The following is a 22,235-nucleotide window of genomic DNA, read 5'->3' as shown; positions in this document are numbered from 1 at the left end:
CAATTCCATAGTAGAAGATACCCTATAACTTCTTGTCATCCTGTTTCCATCTCCCAGGATCTGGCGTCACTGCCATTGCCACCTTGGGTTTATGTGGTGATAGAACTCAAACCCAGGATTTCAGATTTGTTAGAGAATCATTCTACTGACTAAGCTACATCAACAGTACTGTAGCTGCTTCTAACACCTCAAAACATCCCAGCAAACAAAAAATTTAGATTTGGGTGATAAATTCAAAAAAAATGTGACACCACCAGTAATTTTCACAAATGTAATAGACTAACCTTCCAAGTATATTCATAGTTTGAAAAAGGTAAGATGGTACAGAACAGGGCTCAGACCATCTGCCACCTGGATCAGCGGAGCCCCAAAGATATAGGCCTGGTGAGAAGGTGATCCGAGTAGCCAGGGGACAGAGAGATCTCTGCTGAGTGCACATGGAAAGCAAGCCCCTGCCCTGCCTGACCCAGGGACTGGGAACCCAGCATTGGGACCTCTTTTCCCACCCAGCGGCCTTGGGAGACAGAACAGAGCTCAGACCATCCACCACCTGGACCAGCTGAGATCCAGGGACACAGGCCAGGCACAAGGGAAAGGCAAGAACCTATCACTGACAACAAGATGGCAAGAGGAAAGCAAAAGAGCATATCTCAGGGAAACCAAGACAACCGGGCAACACTAGAACCCAGCTCTCCCATCACTGCAAACAGCAGAATGCAGAACACTACAGAAAAAGAAGACTCAGACATGAAATCCTGCCTCAAGATGATGATGGAGATCCTTAAACAAGTACAGGAGGAAAAGAATAAAGAATTAGAAGCTTTTAAAGAAGAAACAAGAAAAACACTCAAAGAACTAGAAGAAAACAGAACCAAAGAGATGAAGGAATGGAAGAAGGAATTTAAAACAGAAATGGACGCAATAAAGAAAACATTAAAAGAGACAACCCAAGAAGTAGAAATCCAAAAAAAGAAATCAGGAGTCACAGATGCAAGCATTTCCAACAGACTACAAGAGATGGAAGACAAAATCTCGGGAGCCAAAGACAACATTGCAAACATAGACAAAAGAGTCAGAAAAGATGCAAAAACCAAAAAGATCCTAACCCAAAATGTCCAGGAGATCCAGGACACAATGAGAAGACCAAATCTAAGATAATAGGAATAGAAGAAAGAGAAGAATATCAACTAAGAGGCACAGTAAATATCTTCAACAAAATTGTAGAATAAAACTTCCCTACCCTTAAGAATGAGAAGACCACGAGCATAAAACAAGCCTTCAGAACTCCAAATAGGTTGGACCAGAAAAGAAATTCCTCCTGACACATAACAGTCAAAACACTAAGAGCCCAAAGCAAAGAAAGAATACTAAAAGCAGTAAGGGAAAAAGGTCAGGTAACATATAAAGGCAGAACAATCAGAAACACACCCGATTTCTCAACAGAGACTATGAAAGTTAGAAGAGCCTGGACAGATATCATGCAGAACCTGAGAGAGCACAAGTGCCAGCCCAAGCTGCTATACCCAGCAAAACTATCAATCACCATAGATGGAGAGATGAAGATATTTCAAGACAAATCTAAATTTACACAATATCTGACCACAAACCCAGCACTACAACGAATTATAGGTAGAAAACCCAATACAATGAGGGGGACTACATCCTAGTAAAAACAAGAAAACTCCTAAGCAAGGAAACCAAAAGAAGAAAGAGAAACAGACACAACTCAACCTACAAAAGCAATAATAGCAGGAAACAGCAACCACTATTCCTTGATATCTATTAACATAAATGGACTCAACTACCCAATAAAGAGACATAGGCTATCAGAATGGATACATAAACAAAATCCAGCCTTTTGCTGCATACAGGAAACTCATCTCAGAGACAAAGACAGACACTATCTCAGAGTAAAAGATTGGGAAAAATCTTCCAAACAAACAGCCCCAAGAAGAAAGCTGAAGTGGCTATCAAAATATTGAATAATTTCCAACCAAAAGTTATCAAAAAAGAAGGACACTTTTTACTCATTACAGGGGAAATCTGTCAGGAGGAACTCTCAATCTTTAACATATATGCTCCAAATACAAAAGCACCCACATTCATAAAAGAAACTCTACTAAAGCTCAAAAAATACATTTCACCCCACACAATAATAGTGGGAGACTTTAATGCCCCCTCTCACCAATGGACAGATCAGGGAAACAGAAACTGAATAAGGACACTGCAAAACTAGCAGAGACTATGAATCAACTGGAATTAATTGATATCTACAGAACATATCATCCTAAAGTAAAAAAATAAACCTTCTTCTCAGCACCTCACAGCAGCTTCTCGAAAATTGACCACATAATTGGACACAGAACGAGCCTCAATCGATATAAGAAGATTGGAATACACCTATGCATCTTCTCAGACCACCATGGTCTAAGGCTAGACTTTAACAACAACAAAAACAACAAAAATCTCACATACACAGGGAAACTAAACAACGCTCTGTTAAATTATAGCAGGGTCAAAGAAGAAACAAAGAAAGAAATTAAGGATTTCCTAGAATTCAATGAAAACAAAAATACAACATACCCAAACCAAACCTATGGGATGCAATGAAAGCAGTACTGAGAAGAAAACTCATAGCTCTGAGCGCTTCCAAAAAGAAACTGGAGAAAGCATACATCAGCAACTTGATAGCACAGCTGAAAGCTCTAAAACAAAAGAAAGCAGAAACACCCAAAAGATGTAGACGGCAAGAAATGATTAAAATTAGGGCAGAAATAGACCAAATAGAAACAAAAGGAACCATTGAAAGAATCAACAAAACCAAGAGCTGGTTCTTTGAGAAAATCAACAAGATTGATAAACCCCTAGCCAGACTAACTAGAGGGCAAAGAGAGAGTATACAAATTAACAAAATCAGAAAGGAAAGTGGAGAAATAACAACTGAAACTGAGGAAATTCAAGAAATCATCAGATCCTACTACAAAAGCCTATACTCCACAAAGTTGGAAAATTTGGAGGAAATGGATGTGAATTCCTACACAGATACAAGATCCTAAAGTTAAACCAGGACCAGGTAAACCATCTAAATAATCCCATAACACTTAAAGAAATAGAAGAAGTCATCAAAAGCCTCCCAATCAAAAAAAAAAAAAAAAAAAAAAAAAAAAAAAAAAAAAAAGCCCACATCCAGACAGGTTCAGTGCAGAAATTTATCATACATTTATTGGTGACATAATACCAATACTCTCCAAACTATTCCAAAAGATAGAATCAGATGGAATACTACCCAACTCATTTTTTGAGGCTACAATAACCCTCGTACCTAAACCACACAAAGACCCTACAAGGAAAGAGAACTTCAGACCAATCTCACTTATGAACATTGATGCAAAAATACGCAACAAAATCCTTGAATCCAAGAACACATCAAAATGATCATTCACCATGACCAAGTAGTCTTCACCCCTGAGATGCAGGGATGGTTTAATATAAAGAAATCCATCAATGTAATCCACCATATAAACAAACTCAAAGAACAAAATCACATGGTAATTTCACTAGATGCTGAGAAAGCATATGACAAAATTCAACACCCCTTCATGTTAAGTCTTGGAAAGAACAGGAATCCACGTCCATACTTAAACATAATAAAAGCAATATACAGCAAACCAACAGCCAACATCAAACTTAACAGTAAAAAACTTGAAGCAATCCCACTAAAATCAGGGACTCGACAATGCTGCCCACTCTCGCTCTACCTGTTCAACAGGGCACTGAAAGTCCTGGCTGGAGCAATTGGACAGCAAAAGGAAATCAAAGGGATACAAATAGGAAAGGAAGAAGTAAAAACATCACTTTTTGCATATGACATGATAGTGTACTTAAGTGACCCCACAATTCCACCAGAGAACTCCTACAGCTGATACACAGGTTCAGCAAAGTGGCTGGATACAAAATTAACTCAAACAAATCAGTAGACTTCCTATATTCAAAGGACAAAAATGTGAAGAAAGAAATTAGGGAAAAGATACCCTTCACAATAGTCACAAAAACTATGAAATACCTTGGTGTGACTCTAACTAAGCAAGTGAAGAACCTGTATGACAAGAACTTCAAACCTCTAAAGAAGAAAATCGAGGTAGATCTCAGAAAATGGAAAGATCCCCCATGCTCATGGATTGGAAGATCAACATTTTAAAAATAGCCATCTTACCAAAAGCAATCTACAGATTCAATGCAATCCCCATCAAAATTCCAACCCAGTTCTTCATTGAGTTGGAAAGATCAATGTGAAATTTCATCTGGAATAACAAAAGACCCAGAATAGCGAAATCCATCCTCAACAACAAGAAAACATCTGTGGGAATCAGTATCCCTGACCTCAAGCTATATTGCAAGGCAATTGTGCTGAAAACTGCATGGTACTGGTAAAGAATTAGGCAAGTGGATCAATGGAATAGAATAGAAGATCCAGAAATGAGCCCTCACATATATAGTCACCTGATTTTTGACAAAGGAGCTGTAAACATCCAATGGAAAAAGGACAGCCTATTCAACAAATGGTGTTGGTCCAACTGGCACTCAGCATGCAGAAGAATAAAAATAGACCCTTTCTTATCTCCTTGTACAAATCTCAAGTGTAAGTGGATCAAAGATCTCCACATTAAACCAGATACACTGGAACTATTAGATGAGAAAGTAGGGAAAACCTTAGAACACATAGGCACAGAAGAAAATTTCCTGAACAAAACACCAATGGCTCAAGCTCTAAGGTCAAAGATTAACAAATGGGACTTAATGAGATTGCAAAGTTTCTGTAAGGCTAAGGACATCGTCAAGAAAACAAAACGGCAACCGACAGAATGGGAAAAGATCTTTACCAACACCACATCAGATAGAGGCCTAATATCCAAGGTGTACAAGGAACTCAAAAAGCTAGACACCAGAGAATCAAATAACCCTATTAAAAAATGGGGTACAGAGCTAAACCATTTTTAGTTGAGGAACACCGAATGGCCGAAAAACATCTGAGGAAGTGCTCGACATCCTTAGCCATCAGGGAAATGCAAATCAAAACAACCCTAAGATTCCACCTCACACCAGTCAGATTGGCCAAGATCCAAAACTCAGATGACAGCAGATGCTGGCGAGGCTGCGGAGAAAGAGGAACACTTCTCCACTGTTGGTGGGGTTGCAAGCTAATACAACCACTCTGGAAATCTGTCTGGCGATACCTCAGAAAATTGGATATAGTGCTACCTGAAGACCCAGCTATTCCACTTCTGGGCATATACCCCAGAGACACTTTAATACACAACAAAGATATATGCACCACAATGTTCATAGCGGCTCTATTTATAATAGCCAGAAGCTGGAAGGAACCCAGATGTCCTTCAGAAGACGAATGGATACAAAAATTGTGGTACATATACACAATGGAATACTACTCAGCCACCAGAAACAATGACTTAACCAAATTCTTAAGAAAATGGCTGCATCTAGAGAAGATCATATTGAGTGAGATAACCCAGACACAAAAGAACAGACATAATATGCAGTCACTGATAGTGGGATGCTAACCCCAAAGGCTTGCACTCCCCCAGAAACAACTCACAGACTGTATGAAGTCCAAGAAATAAAGAAAACAAAAAATATACATATATTCACAAAACAAGAAGACTTTGACTATTTCCATGTTGCATTTTGTTTTGCATGTACTTTACGCTTATTGCAACTAGTACGTTTTCAATGCATACTGTCAAGCCCTTGAAAAAAATCAAGTACTGACTAAAAAACATATTCACATGGTTTTATGTAAAATTTATTTTAATGTCTGAAAAAACAGTACTGACAAAAATGTATAATTTTAAGCAAAAAATGTTTAAAATCTTTACATTTATCTTTGTTTTGCAAAATAAAGTCGTTTAAAAAAAATAAATGAACAGAGAGGATCTACATACAGAAATGTATAGTTCACTGTAAACCAACATTCTTGGTAGTAAAAGAAATAAAATAAAAGAAAAAAAAAAAAAAAACCACCCATGAAATCAAAGCAAAATAATAAAGCAAGAATAAGATACCCTCAGAGGTCGAACTCCTCTACCCCTGCGTGGTGTATGAGTCTCGACCCCAGCATGCTGGCCTGAGATCTCACTCTTTCACTTTCAATAAACTTCCTCATGCGATTGCAGCAAGTCTGGTCTCGGTGCCTCGCTGGGTGCGCGCCTCTCCTGAGATTTGAGTGAGGGTCTCCCTTCGGAGGTCTTTCAGCTGTGGCAAAAGTTACTAATGGGAGCTCCTGGATTTGGAAGCCTGCACGGGGCCCAGCGAGACAGAACTTCCAAATGTCTGTGAAACAGCCCCAAGATTACTCAGAGCAGGAAGTAGCTGCAAGAATCATTCAGAAGGCCTGGAAAACTTTCCTTAATGTCTCCGTGTTCCAGCATTTTAAAAGTCTGATTGACCTAAGAAGACAAGGGGAGCCACGCCAGATAGTGAGGTTCATTAACCCCAAAGAGGCAGAGCTCCTAGATGCTGCTGCTGGCGTCCAAGTCCGATTCAGACTGGGCGGGGTTAAATTTCCGCCGAAGATATACTATAAAATTTTTACTCACAGACATATTGAAGATCTGTGTGCCAACAGCCCTAGAGACTACACAAAGCTTCCAGCAAGATACACATCTCATAACAAAGATGATCCACCTCAGGTGGAGGACAACAGCGGCTGGTACCGCCGCGTAGAGAACAACGGCTGGAGGCCCGTCTCCTATAGATTCTGGATGCCGATCGAAAGCGAAGTGGTAGAGAACACAAAGGAAAGTGAATTTCATTTCTCCAAACTGAAGAGAAAGCAGGATCTGGAAAGGAAAAGAAAAATTAAAAAAATTGAGTGGATGAGGCAAATGTACTACCTGGGAAGCCTGGAGGCCAAGGCATCAGACCATGAGACTCTAGGTCTAATTCACAAAGCATCAAAAGGCCTAATCAAGAGTATTGAAGATGGCGGTGTGGATTCTGTGATGGAGTGGGAAGTAGACAAAGTGTTGAACTGGACAAATACACTCAACTTTGACGAGTATATTGCAAGTTGGAGAGAAACGGCTACAAGCAACTCTTCGGCTAACTTAAAAGATGTCAAGCTTCAGCGAATACAGAAAAGCCTACAGAGAAACCGTGAAGATGAAGATGAAACAAAGGGGACAGCATATCATGATGGTTCTAATTACTCTGAAAATGTTTATACAAAACAACCTTTCACTAGATTGACACCCGACTCCATGTTTGGCATATAACCATAAAGGATCTCCTTTTCTGAACAATGGCTCTTCAAGCTCTCTTTCCAGTAAAAGCCAAGAAACTACTAATTCTGACTACAATGACTTGTGTACGCATCGCTTTTAGTTAAGGAATACTGAAGAAACACTACCCTGGACAATGTATAGTTCCTCCCGGTATTCTGATAAACTGTAGTTATTTTTTGGCATTAAAACTTCGAATGCAAAAAAAAAAAAAAAAAAAAAAAAAGATACCCTCAGAAAGTATGTAAGGTAATAAATACAGTAGTAGTTTTATTATTAGTCTTTTTATTTAAAAAAGAGAGATGTAATCAACCAATTAGAAAAGAACAGCTTAAAAATAAACAGTACAACCACACAGTGGGATACTATGAAGACTTTTTGAAATACTGAACCAAATATAAATGGCGTAAAATATTTTTGAAATGCATTTTAAGCAAATACATTGGTTAGGAAACACTCTGTAACTGGTCTAGAGAGATGGCTTGGCCATTAGAGCTTGCTCTTCTTGCAGAGAACCTGGGTTTAGTCCCTATCAACACGTGGTGATTCACAACTATCCAGAACTCTAGCTAGATAGGTCCCTACACTCTCTTCTGGCCACTACAGGTATTTGGTACTATGATGCACATAATACACATTTAACCACTTATACACACAAAAGATAAATACCTCTAATCTCTAAAGCTATAGCACTCTGAGCGTGCTGTGCACTACTGGTTCCTTACTGTCTTTTCTCCTGATGAAAGACTTATTTTCCTCACCATGGCTCACATAAGTGGCATGGAGAACGCTTGTTTAGTAAATATCTCTATATATTATGCATTCCCCTGCTCTCATAAGATCTATGATCATTGATAGGATAAAATATTTACTGAGTTTTCCATCACTTTTATAAACACAAAGCAGCTGTGCCATCTGAACATTGCACATAGTTCTCTTTCTCTTATTATTTATGCTGCTCTCTCAAATCAGATTCAATTTCCAGTACTTGAAATGGAAAGAAAGCTAATGCTGTAAAAATAAAGAGCTGCTCAAAGCAATTTTGCTAATGATCTTTTGGCACTTGTAGTTGTTAAGGCCCCGCATCAGCCCTTGGAAGTCCCACTCTTTAACATTACCAACATGACCAAAATTTAGGAAGCATCCTCCCCCAGCTCTTCTATGTTCTTTCTCTACCCTTCACTCTGGCAGCCAACACCCACTTTTGCATTGTGGAACCTGTAGCTTCAGATTGTCTATTCTAAATTAGTATATGAATGGAATCACACCACATGTACTGTCTTGAGTCTGACCTTTCTTCCAAATGTATTGGCATCTATTGCCTTCATGGCTATTTAAGATATCTATTGATATCTTCAAACTCCTGGATTTTAATGTTACTGGCATGAATCAGCATATGTGGAATATTATAGCAATTGTGATGGCCATTGCTAAGATATTTCTCCACCAGTGAAATGAGCCAATTCAAGCCATTTTCGTTGTGTCCTATAAGTTTAAGTATATTGTACATTAATTTATATTAAATTCTAGGAGGTATTTAATTTCTTTATTTCTCCTCTAACCTGGTGATTGATTATTCAGTAGAGATCTGTTCACTTTCCATGAGTTTGTAAGTGTTCTGTTGTTTCTATTGTTAAAATCTAGCTTTAATCTGTGGTAGTCTTATAGGATGCAGGAAGTTATTTCAATTTTCTTGTATCTTTTAACAATTACTTTGAAACAGAGTATATGGTCAGTTTTGAGGTATGTTCTATGAGGTGCTGAAGAGAAGGTATATTGTTTTGGGTACTTGGGTGAAATGTTCTGTGGATATTTATTAGTTCCATCTGGTTCATAACATCTGCTAGCTCCAGTATTTCTCTGTTTACTTTTTGCCTGGATGACCTGTCTGTTGTCAGAAATGAGGAATTGAAGTCTTACACTACAAATGTGTGAGGACCATTGTATGATTTAAGCTATAGTATTTTTACCTTTACAAATATGGGTGCCCTACTGTTTGGGGCACAGATATTAAGAATTGAAAACTTATCCTACTGGATTTTTTCCTTTGATGAGTATGAAATGCCTCTCTCATCTTTTTTTTATTAACTTTGATTTGAAGTCCATTTTGTTAGATATTAGAATGGCTATGCAAGGTTCTTTTTAGGTCAATTTGCTTGAAAGATCTTTTTCTTTCTTTTTTTTAACCACTTTATTTTTTTAAAAAAAGAGGGATACATATTCAGATTTTAAAGGCATTTTGGCATAACATTATAAGAATAATTTTTTAGCACTTAATTCTTTTAGAGGTTTGATAGCATGCATTGAAATCCCACTAGTTACCATAAGTATGAAGTACATGTAGGACAGAACGTAACCTGGAAACAGATTTCTTGTTGAGCATAGATTAATCATAATGATCTGTGAATACCAAAAATTTCCACAAGGCTATTACTTTAGCTCTTGGATTTCTAATCCTTTACCCTAAGGGTGATGTCTGTCTATGATATTGAGTATGTTTCTTGTATGTAGCAGAATGCAAAATCCTGTTCTCATATTCAGTCTGTGTAATTATTGGGAATTGAGCCCAATGATATTCAGAGATATCAATGGCAAATGAAAGTCAATTTTCTTTATTTTGTTGTTGTTGCACAAGAACTTCCATTCTTTAGGTATTGCTGGTATGAGGTTATTTATTACTTGTGTTTTTTCTGGGTATACTTAGCCTCCCTCTGTTGGAGTTTTTCTTCTAATACTTTCTGTAGGTCTGGATTTGTGGATAGATATTGTTTAAGATAGATTTTTACATAGAATGGCTTGTTTTCTCATTTGTATTGATGGACATTTTTGCTGGGTACAGTAGTCTGGGCTGGTGTCTGTGGTCTCATAGAGTCTATAGGGCATCTGTCCAGATCCTTCTGGCTTTTAGAGTTTTCACTGAGAAGTCATGTAATTCTAATAGGCCTTTTTTTTTCTTTTTTATTCATTTCCTTCTAAAGAACCTCTATCATCTTTATAAGGTTGGTTTTAAGGTTATTTCCTTGTGCTTCAAATGTGTTATTTGGTCTCTGCCCCTTGCAGCTGTTAATATTTATTCTTTCTTTCTTCTGTGACCTTAGTATTTTGATTATTATGTGGTAAGGGGAACTATCATTTCTGTTCCAACCTATTTACTGTTTTGTAAGCTTCTTGTACTTTTATGAACATGTCTTTCTTTAGGTTAGAATTTTTTCTTTTATGATTTTGTTAATATTTTCTAAATCTTTGAGCTAAGGTTTTTTGTCTTGTTCCTATTATTCTTGGCTTCTTTTTTAATAGTGTCCTATATTTTTCAGGATGTTTTATATCTGGAACTTTTTTGCTAGATTAAATATTATATATATATATATATATATATATATATATATATATATATATATATATATATATTCTATTGTATCTTCTATGCCTGAGACTCTTTATTTCATCTCTTGTATTTTCTTGGTGATGCTTGTGTCTGTAGTTCCTGTTCATTTACCTGGATTTTCCATTTACAGATTCCTCTCAGTTTGTTTTTGTTTTTTTGTTTTTCTTTATTGCTTCTATTTCCATTTTCAGGTCTTTAATGGTTTTATATGCTTCCTTCAGCTGTTTTGTTTAGTTTGTTTTGCTTGTTTGTTTATTTGGATTTTCAGGTGTTTCTTTAAGTGATTTATTGACTTCTTCGTATTTTATTCATTTCCTTCTTAAGAATCTCTATCATCTTCATAAGGTTGGTTTTAAGGTTATTTTTTTGTGCTTCAGGTGTGTTGGAATATTCAGGCCTTGCCGTATAGTAGGATAGCTGGGGTCACGTGATATATTCGTGTATCAATATATCAATAGTGATATGTTGCTCTGGATGTCATCTAGGTAGCTAGGTATGTGGCAATTATAGGTTTAGGTGCCAATTTCTGAGTTTATCTTTGTTGGATGACTGTTTTGTTCCTTGGTTTATTTCCTCCATGCCTTCAGGCTAGACTGGCCTGTGGTTGATTAGGAGGTTGTGGGTGGAATTCTGATGGCCATGGTGTCCTCTGCTTTATCAGTGGGATTCTACCAGAGTTGGGAGCAAGATTCTGGCAAACTATGTGGTCGAGCTGGGGGGTTCTCATCAAAAGTTGGGGGTTGGCCAGGATATGGTGACTAGGAGAGGAAAGTCTGTTGGGGTGGACTGGGCAGGCACTGAGAGATTGGTGGTAGTCTGTCTGTAAACAGCCTCTTTGGGGTTTTGAAGGCCTCTGGTAGAGCATATGACTTCTGCCAGGTTGTGGTGATAAAGATAAGAGGGGTGGTTTGGAGAAGGGTTGGAGGGCAGGAGACAGTGTTAGTAGTCCATAGGTGGGGTGATACCTGGGGTTCAGCTTGTCAGCATGACCTCTGGTAATTCAGGTGTGGACCAGGATATGGTGATGAGGGGAAGATAGGTAGATAGGGATAGGGTGGGCAGGTACTAGGAGAGTGTTGGTGGTCTGCAGGTGTAGGCTTACTTGGGATTTTGAGTGCTGTTGTCTCTGGGGAGGCAGGAGTCAGACTACTTTCTTATATCATCCAGGACCACCTACATAGAGGTGATAGATATCTCTGTGGGATTGACTAACCCTCGTCAATCATAAATTAATAAAATGTTCCCATGGGCTTGCCCACAAAGGACATTTTCTTAAGTGAGATTCTTTCTTCCCAAATGACTCTAAAATATATTGAATTGACATGGGAGGCCAGAGGTCAACCTCAAGTGTTGCTCCTCAAAAGCTCTCTGCCTCTCCAGTGGTCTCCTATTAACCTGAATTTTACTACTGAGCAAGCTTGGCAAAGTCCCAAAGATCTGGCTGCTTTCCTTGCCTCCCTTGTATTGGTATTACAAGTGCATACATCTTATTATGTGGGTTCAGGATATTGAGTCATCACACTTACATGGTAAGCACTTACTCATTGAGCCATCTCCTCAGCCAACATCACAGAAGCACTGAGATGTGGTTTGTTTGTTTCTTTGATTGCCATTTTGTTGTTTGTTTTGGTTTGTGCTTTTCATTATCATGCAAACCAAAACACTTCCAGCTTTTCTATTTATTCAAAAAAAAGTCAGAATATATTTATTTTCTGACCCATGAGATACTAAGAATGTTGCTTAATTCTCAAATACCTTGACATTTTTCCAGACTCTAAAACTTTTCTTCTAGCATATTACCTTTATGACCTTGTATATATAGCCTCTGCATTTTTACCTTTATAAATCTGTTGACTCTTTTTGGTTTCCTGTATGGTTCAGCAAATGATGTTGGTTGGTGATTCAATACACTGATAATAGATTATTTACCAAGTTGGGTGGAGTGTCCTATAATTGTGACTGAGGTACAACTACTCAGCAATGTCAGCATTGCTCACATTTTCAGTACACTTCCTGTTTTTTTTTTTTTCCTTTTGTACATATACTGAAACAATGACAGAGGGAACGTGGAACCTTCCTTTATATGTCTTTGCCTTGTTCCTTCATTTTCTGAGGCCTTACCCTTCCTGTGGTGATGGCCTATGTACACAGTTTACTAAGAAGAGCCACTTCTAATGGCAGGTTTTATGTTTCCCATGTCAGCCTTGTGTCATTGTGGTATGCCTCAGCTCACACTACAAACACTGCTGTATATTCATGATTTCCCTGAAATTATTTTAAAGACTTACATAAGTAAAATTATAGTTTTAGACTTACCAATCTGTTATTATTTTTAGTAGTCTTTCCTCCTTAATATAGATTCAGGTTTTCATTTCATGTCATTTTCCTTCTACCGGCATTCTCAGACTTCTAATATCATTTCTTATGAGCAGGTTATCCAGGGAGAAGACATTCTAGCTTTTTGTCAGTTGTAGTCTTTACTGTCAGTTAGAAAGCTATTCTTACTGGCTAAGAAATTGTGTTCTGGCACCATTTTACATTCAGCTCCTTAAGGGTTACTCCAGAGTTTTGTGGCAACAATTTTTCTAATGTTAAGTTTATGTTTCTGAGGGTTATTTCATATCTTTCATTTCCTTCCTACCTTCCTTCCTTTCCTCCTGCCTGTCTTTTTTCCTTCTGCCTCTCCCTCTATTTCTCTCTCTCTATTTCCCTTTCTATTTCTCTCTCTTTCTTTCTCTCCCCCCTCCTCTCTCTTTCTCTCTCTTTTCTTTTTTTCTTTATTTATTGAAAGGGTCTCCCTAACAGCCCTGGCTGTCCTGGAATTTGCTAAGTAGAACAGACTGACTTCCAGTTCACAAAGATCTGCCTGGGTTCTGTGATTAAATGCATGCACCACCACAATCATACAGCTTATCCAGTTCTTTATTGCTATTTTAAGCATTTATTATGATGCACTTTGTGGACATTTTCTGTACTTTTCACATTTAAGTTGCTTGGATCTGTAGGTGTATGGGTTTAAGCAACATTGGTAGGGCTGAGACATTTTCATATGTTTCTCTGTCATTCAGTCTTCCTGATTTCAATGACATGCATGTCAGAGCACCTGCTAATGATGCAAAGGCTAATGACATTTCTTTCTTGTTTTCTGTTTCCTATAGGCTGAGTAGTTCTCTGACCTATTGTTACATCTATTGCTTTTCTTCTGTATCTTTTGTTCACACTGGTCCCCATTCAATCCGTTGTCTTCCTTTTCTTCACATTGTTGCTTTCCTCTAAATTCTGTGCTTATTAGTAATTTCCTAAACCTTTTTCTGCTCATTCCACTTTTTTTTTGTCCTTTCTAATTTTTCTGTTGACTTAGTTTTCTCCTGGCTATGTGCTGTCTTTTCTCCACCCACTTCTTTTTATTGTCTTCTGGGTGTTCCTACGTTACTTGGATAAATGTTTAATTTTCTGTGTGTACTTTTACAAATAGTGCCTTTGTTTGGAGTTCCAGGTAAGTATCTCTTCAGCTGTATCTTTAAGGTGTTTTTTTTTTTCCTTTTTTGTCATTGTTCTTTTCTTTTTTTCAAAGTTTTGTACAGATGATCTTCTGGATTTTTGTAAAGCTCCAGTGTTAATCTTTGATCAGACCAAGGTCTGATCCTTTTGTAAACCCAAAGAATGCCATGAATCTTCATCTAAATGTCTATGTCATGGCAAGCTGCAGTTAAAGACCTAGCACCTCTCACTGAGCTCTGTTCTTCTTCTAACATTGTAGAGTTTATCTGCCTATAAACATCTGAATGTTCATCAGAAAAATCAGACATGCAGATAGACATCACTTATCTGTCATCTCTTAGTGTCTGAAGATTACAGGCCCCTAACAATCCTAAAATTTGAAACACTGTCTCTTCAGTACAGAGAGACCTCCAGGTAGTGTTTGGATTCTTTCTTCTCCAGCTTCTAACAAAAACAAATACAAATGTGCCTTCACTTTCTGGTAATATTACAAGATGCCTAAAACTGGGCAGTGTTACATACCAAGTCACTTATATGAAGGTCCAAGGACATGATGCTGTTGGCTCTTGATTCTAAGGAATCATAATAGTGGCAGAAAATGTGTGAAAAGGATCACATAGCAGAATAGGGAGTCAAAGCACAGGGGAAAGCTAGTTTTATAACTCCCACTAAGCCCACTTGCTTAATGGCTCCACTATGCCCAGTTAGCCACGCTGAATTCCAAGCCTTCAATACACTAATCCCTGGGAACATGTTTAAACTATAACTACAGCAAACTATAAAATGTAAGCTATGACGTACTTACCTCAATTCCCTCAGAGATCATAACCCTACAGTGCCTGTGCCCATTATGCAAAAATTTACTTTTCCATGTAGTTTATCAAATTATCTGTGAATGGAGCAAACTATGTGTCAATTCTATAAAGGGGGTAGGGATGTTTAGTCTATCCATGACTGTGTTTTCCCAAGGCAGATGTGGCCCAAGGATACCATGAAAGCAATGTGATTAACATGATGTGTGATGAGAGTGGAATTCCACAAGTCAGGATCAGGAAGGCACCAAGAAAGCATGTTGTGCAAGTCTCTTGTTTAACCTAAGAGATATGTGTGTAATTTTTACAGAAATAATTGGTGTCAGAGATGTATTCTAAATTTTACTCCAGAGCTCAAGTGCCAAGATGTCCAGGAGCCCATAATTCTTAGTAGGAAATGACACTATTTCTCTCAGACAAAATATCTAAAGAAACTTTGATCTACAAAGACATCCACCTACCTGATTTGCCTATTTAGGTCCACCCAACTCCTATTTTTATGAACAACTTGATAGCTCCTTTGGAACCTTGGCTGGGACTTTTTTTTTTCTGTAGAGGTATCTATCATAGGATCTAGGAGAAACATACATAACAGAAAAAAAATGGTTCCAGTTATTCTTACCCTCAGTTAGACCAAATCTATTAGAAGTCCCAATACTTAATGCATTGTCTTAATGACAGCTGAAAATCATTTAGAACTAGGATTGAGCTTGATGTTCAGGGTCTCAGCCCCACTGTCCTGGACTGGTTTAGAATAGATGATACAGAGAAAATGCTGTGCAGGAAGTAGAGGAATATATTCCACAGTGGTGATAGACAGAGTACAATTTTTCTCATTTTCTAAGTAAATATTCTAATTTATTTACCAGCAAAGCAGGAAAATATTAACTCTAGGTAAGATTCTAGCTGATGGCATGTTTGGCGTTTGGACTAATGGAAGCAAGTGGTCTGCTAAGACATCCCAAAAGGATTCATTGATATCCATAAGGGCATTATGTCAGATTCAATGGTGGGTGATTAATGGTTATTAAAAGTGAGTAATGATAGGCTAAGACAATTTGGCTCTGGACCTCCAACATTCCAGCTGGTATAGGTTCAAGTCAACCAATCAATGTGCTAGAATCTTGAACACATGTTATGTTTTCACTCCTGAAAATTTGAATTCATAAAACTGATGATATTATGATCATATATATATATATATATATATATATATATATATATATATATATATATATATACATATGTATAGGGAGGAAGGAGGCTGGAGTCAGGAAATCACTAGTCTACATGTTCCTATATTGAACATGTCCCAGTTGACTTCTCTCACCCGTTCCTTGCAATCCACTGGCCCCAACCTCCAAAGTACTAAGATTATTGGCTTGTGTCAATAGCCTGGATCTAGTAAATTCCTCTTTTATTATATGTTAAAGAAGAGAGCGAGAGAGAGAAAGAGGAAGAGAGAGAGAGTCTGTCATATGTAATTTGTATATGAAGACTTGTATCATATTTAATTTCTACTTTATGCTAAATAATTCAAGTCTACATGGAAGCCCATGTATCCATTCATGCAGGTATCCCTGCAATACTGAAAGACCACAGTTGTATTTTCTATTGTTTTGTGTTTCCTCCCATCACCCCATCAAACATCTTCCATCATCCATACCTTCATTCATCTGTCATATATCTAGCAAGGCATTGCATTCGGTTGTCTTCTTCAAGCTAAATTGTCTTCATTTCTCTGTGTAGGGAGCTGCGCTGTGCCGCGCCCCAAAGATGGCGCCGACCTCTGCCCTCCACTTTCCCTATGGCAAGCGCTCCCTGTAATAAACTACTCCTTATTTGGACGCACTTGCCTGGCTCCTTAACTTCCGCATGGTTACAGCCTATCTGCACTGCCCACGTGGCAGCTTATGGTTTGCCAGTCTAGAGTATTTAGCCTGCTCCCTTCCCTCCCCCGGGAGCGGAAACAAAGGCTGAAACAGAAGCAGAAGCTTGTTCAAGGATCCTGAATAAACTGCTCGAAGAAGATCTTCCCCGGGTCGTGTCTTCCTTGCTGGTCGAGGTGGAGCAGGACATCTCTGTGCATTTTATAAATAACTTTTATTGTACCTGTCACTAGTCTGACAATCTGACCATCTCAATGCAGCCCTCTGAAGTTATAAAATTCATTCTGAGGCTCTTTTGCAACTATTTCTTAAGCATGGTGATACAATGACAATTGGAGGTAGGCAACAGCCATGTCTATGACGGGTCAGTAAGGCTCTATTAAGAGAAACCAGCGAGGAAGCTTGCATCATCTGGCCCTCTAGCTCTGGTAGCCAGCTTAGATTCCTGACCAAGACATGGCAGAGAATAGTAGCACCTGGTGCACTATGTTCTTTGTGACTTCCCAGGCCGGGAGTGACAGCTTCCTTTTGACAAACATCATTTCTGCTGCATCACACTGTCCCTTTAAGACTTGCTTTCTGGTGCCCTAGTTGTTATCTCTGCTCTGGCACTGGCTCCCAACCAATGCGCTCTGATCAGAGTGTGCTCCCTACTGCCAGTAGACTTTCTGCCTTCTCTGCTCTGGCATCTGAGTCATAACCAATCACCTTCAGAGTGAGCCTGCTATGTAGAAACAATAGACTTCCTACAGCTCTATTCAGCATGCAAAAATGTTCCAACCTCCCAACCTAAATATAAAATGAAACTCTTCCAGCTCCATCAATCTCTGCCCATCCTCTTACAGCAAAGACCCAAAGAACGCTGCAAGGTTGTTGGCTTTTCTCCCACTCCTCCAGCCAAGACTGTCCATCTCTCTGCAGGTCTTTCTGTCTCCAAGGCTTTCAACTATTCCCTTAGTACAAACAACAGATGATCTTGGAAGACAAGTGCTAAATCTTTCCCTTTGAAAATTTCCAGTTACTTCTAACTATATGTTACTTATCTAGAAAGGAGAAAATACAAGGAGGGCACTCTCGTCTTTCCATGGCAACCCCCAGTTTGAGTCCCCAGCCGCCCCTCTGTGTTCTTTTATATCAAAGCAATCTATTTTTGGTATGAAATTCTTTTCCATTATTTGTTCAAACTATAGTCTTCCAAGTAGGTAGCCGGGTAAAAAAAAATGTACTGAGAGCTTGACAAAAATGTGGGAGGAAAATTCCACAGAAAAGCGATCAGGCTCACTGCAGTTCTTTGCTCCCCATTCTATGCAGCATCTGGGCATCTCCTTTGCTCCTTTCTTCTCCTCTGATATCTTCCTTTTATTCCGTTATTAAGAGTCTCTTGTTCCCTTCCCTTCCCGACAGATAATTAAATTAGTGTTCATAGCTCTAACAAATACACAATCTAATCTTTTTTTTAATCTAATTAAAAATGCAAAGGTTAGGCCAGTGAGCCCAAGCACCTGAGTTCTACTTGGACCGGAGAAAAGAGAATCAACTCCTGGGGTTTGTCCTCTTCATGCATGCAGTAGCATAAATGCCACACTCATATAAAATAGATAAATCTATGGCAAAAAGAGACAAATAGTTTTTTTCTTGCTGTTTTGAAATTTTCAGTTCACGTCAGAATGGCTTGATTGCATCGGAAACATGATAATGCACTGTCGTTGGGAGAATACATGGCTCAGAAGGTCCACCTGTCTCATGGCAGGGCACAAAAAGGAGAAGGGAGGAAAGGTACTAATGGAGATGCCCTCAGCCAATCATTGGACCAAGAACTGGGTCTCCAATGGAGGAGTTAGAGAAAAGACTGAAGGAGCTGAGGGGGTTTGCAACCCCACAGAAAGAACAATATCAACCAACCAGATGCCCCAGAGTTCCCAAAGACTAAACCACCAGCCAAAGAGTATATATGGTGGGACCCATGGCTCCATCCACATATGTAGCAGAGGATGGACTTATCAGGCATCAATTAGAGGAGAGGCTCTTAGTCTTGTTAAGGCTTGATGACCCAATGTAGAGGAATGCCAGGGCAGGGAGGCTGGAGGGAGTCGGTGGGTGGTTGGGAGAACACTTTCATAGAGGCAGATGGAGGGAGGATGAGATAGGGGGATTCCAGAGGGGAAACTGGGAAAGGGGATAACATGTGAAATTTAAGTAAAGAAAATATTCAACAAAATAAGAAGGGAAAAGAAGATACAAGGCCAGTGACCTCAAACCTCCAGACCCAAGGTCATACCACTGTCTCCTAAGTTTTGTATTTCCATACAGCAGAACAAACCTTAACAACACAATCTTAGGGAAACATTCCAGACCCTAGAGTATAGTAAAAAGGCAACTTCTTCTCTTCCCATTTTGTGAAGTCCTTTAGTCTTTTCTAACCCTTACTCATAAACTGAGAGCTAAGCATGTCTTATGAAGTATAACAAGCCAAACAGAGCCACAACCAAAACATGAGGCCTGTGTACCAGTACCAAGTCATACCTCTAAGGCCATACAGGCTCTGTATTTTCCCTCCATTACTCCTTAGCCCACCAGTATCACCTGATAATGGGCTATGCCTTCTCTAGAAGACTTTCCCTTCCTGGTTCCTCCTGATGTTTCTATTTCGAAGGCTTCTGCTATTCTTGCACATTCTTTAAAAGTTTATTTTCATCTTGTCCTATGAATTTTTCCTTCAGAGCCTCTCTGGCCAATAGAAACACAGTACTCACAATATCTCTAACTTTAGATGAGCTGCTAGCCTCATTATAAAGATATAGAAAAGTAAAATTTGGCTTGCTAATATGTTTTCAACTGAAAAATAGCCAGTCTTCCATCTTAGCTTCAAATTTTTAATGTATACTTCTGTCATGTCTCCATTTAGACACAAAACTTTCATTGAACTATTTTGTTATTGGATTTTATAAAAATCATAGTTGACAGCTAAATTTATGTACCGGAAACGTTCAGACCATTAGAGTTCCAAAGGCTGACTGAGAAAAGAATGTCATTACCCCTTCTGATTGACACTTGCCATATCAAGGGTCCTGCACAGATAGATTCACTGAACAGATATGGTGTTGAAACAAAAGTTTTGGGAGCTCAGCGAGTTTCGTGGGCCTTATATTGTCTCATCAGTAATGTCATGCACACAGAGATGTCTCACAGCTGAAAGTCATCCCTGCATCCAACAGCATCGTCAAAGCACCTTTCAAGTCTTTCTCCCCGCTCCGATGTAAGTCTTTGATTTACAATCACAATCTTCTGCTTGTTGATTTATGGTGGAAGTTACCAGTATTTAGGTTTGTGTTATATAGGTAGTTCCCACTTTAAGGTAAATCTGCAAGCTTGCAATAGCTATCTATAAATACACTTTCCTCCTTGGCACGTTAGATTTAATTCATTACTATACAGAATGAAGTCAGTGAGAAAATGAAAATCGCACATACTTGGGGTATAGTCATGTGGGAAGCAGGGTGCTGTGTGAGGCTGAGGACTTGGAATGTCACCTATACAACTGAAGCTGTGTGTGGCTTTCTGATGTACATCCCAACATGTAAAAAAAATGCTTTCTCCTGCCAAGTACATGTTTGACATAATGTATCATTTTGGATTGATTTGTTTCCTTTTCTGCTCACAGAAGCATCACTGTGATACACGTATGCAAATAATTTATGTCTAGAAAAGAGGTTGCAGTGACACCTGTGTCGAGAATGGAGTTAAAACACTTTGCCACAAAACTAAGTCATTTTCTAGCTCAAATATTTACCCCGTCACCTTTTAAAAAAAAGATTTATTTATTATAATTATATGGGTACACTGTAGCTGTTTTCAGAAACACCAGAAAAGGGCACGAGATTCTATTATAGATGGTTGTGAGCCACCATGTGGTTGCTGGGAATTCAAGTCAGGACCTCTGGAAGAGCAGCCAGTGCTCTTAACCACTGAGCCATCTCTCGAAACTCTTCCCTCACCCCCTTCACATTTTAACTATGAACTTCTTGGGCTTGACCAAAAAACTGTTTTTTAACCAAAGCCGTAGTCAGGTCCTTTAAGTTTGCAGTATTTCAACAGAATAAATTTGTAGATTCAAAGAACCTGGATAAATTGTGAAAACTCAGGACTCTCAGTACCTAACCACATCAGTGTTTTATCAGCTGGTCTGGCCTCTGCAATAACCCTGTGCAAGTAAACAATGTCTCTTTACTGTTACATTTTAGTATTGTTCCTTTGACTTTCTCCATCCTGTCCCTTGGTTATAAATTCTCATTTACTGTCCTTGAAGTCAAAGGTGGCTCCATTCCCTCTCTTACCACAAGATTCTGTTTCTCTAGGACCTTGAATGCCATCTTTAACAGATAGTCGGATAACATTTTTCTTTAACAGGCTGTGTGGATGCTGTCTATCACCTTTAGATTTTTAGGGCCTAGGAACAGTATACAACACAGAATAGATTGTTCAGTAGCACTTAGAACCGTCAGCGCCTGCTAGGCATCTTTCCCATAGATTTGCTCTGTGGCTAACATGTCCGTATCTTGGCATTCTGATAGGTGCCTTGCATATGGCATATATAGGAGGGAATTTTTAATAAGAGAGTAAAAACAATTCTGCAAGCAAGAGTTTGTCTCAAACATTGAGAGATCAAATAACTACAATGGCATCTACAGGAAGGTAAGAAAGGGCCATCTTTAATGGTAACTTTTATGTTTATCATAAAAAGCACTGCAGAATCAAAATAATACATTGACTTTCTGTTCATGATTAGAAACATTTTGAAAGGACAATACCTACCTTTATAGCTTTGTAATTTTTTAATTGAACAACTTTATTTTAAAAAACAAAGATAAATGTACAGATTTTAAGCATTTTTTGCACAAAAGTATACGGATACATTTTTGTCAGTACTTGGTTTTTTTTTTAAAGGTTTTATAGTATGCATTAAAAATCTTACTCATTACAGTGAGAATAAAGTACATGTAAAACAAGATATAACCTGGAATTAGTCAAAGTTTTCTTGGTATGTAAAGATTAAGCATAATGGTTTTTCATTTTCCTTTTTATTTTCTTGAACTTCATATAGTCTGTGAGTTGTTTCTGGGGTGTTTAGAACTTTCTGGGTTAGTATCCAATTATCGGTGACTGCATATTATGTCTGTTCTTTTGCGACTGGGTTATCTCACTCAGGATGATATTCTCTAGGTGCATCCATTTTCTTAAGAATTTCATTAACTCATTGTTTCTGATAGCTGAGTTGTACTCCATGGTGTAAATGTACCACAATTTTTGTATCCATTCATCTACTGAAGGACATCTGGGTTATTTCCAGCTT

At 38.4% G+C, this 22,235-nt stretch overlaps 1 protein-coding gene across 1 annotated transcript; it reads left to right on the top strand.

The window, feature by feature from the left end:
• Positions 1–6,344: 6,344 nt before the first annotated feature.
• Positions 6,345–7,292, top strand: LOC308437430 (protein MFI-like; the record flags this gene model as incomplete). The annotated part of the gene is made up of 1 exon (XM_080938525.1): positions 6,345–7,292. The coding sequence occupies one exon, from the start codon at positions 6,345–6,347 to the stop codon at positions 7,290–7,292; it is 948 nt and encodes a 315-aa protein (XP_080794651.1).
• Between the last annotated feature and the right edge of the window lie 14,943 nt (positions 7,293–22,235).

Source organism: Micromys minutus, assembly GCF_963924665.1.
Source record: "Micromys minutus genome assembly, chromosome: 26".
Lineage (NCBI taxonomy): Eukaryota > Metazoa > Chordata > Mammalia > Rodentia > Muridae > Micromys > Micromys minutus.
Note: the sequence above shows the minus strand (reverse complement) of the source record. Positions and strands in the feature narration are given on the sequence as shown.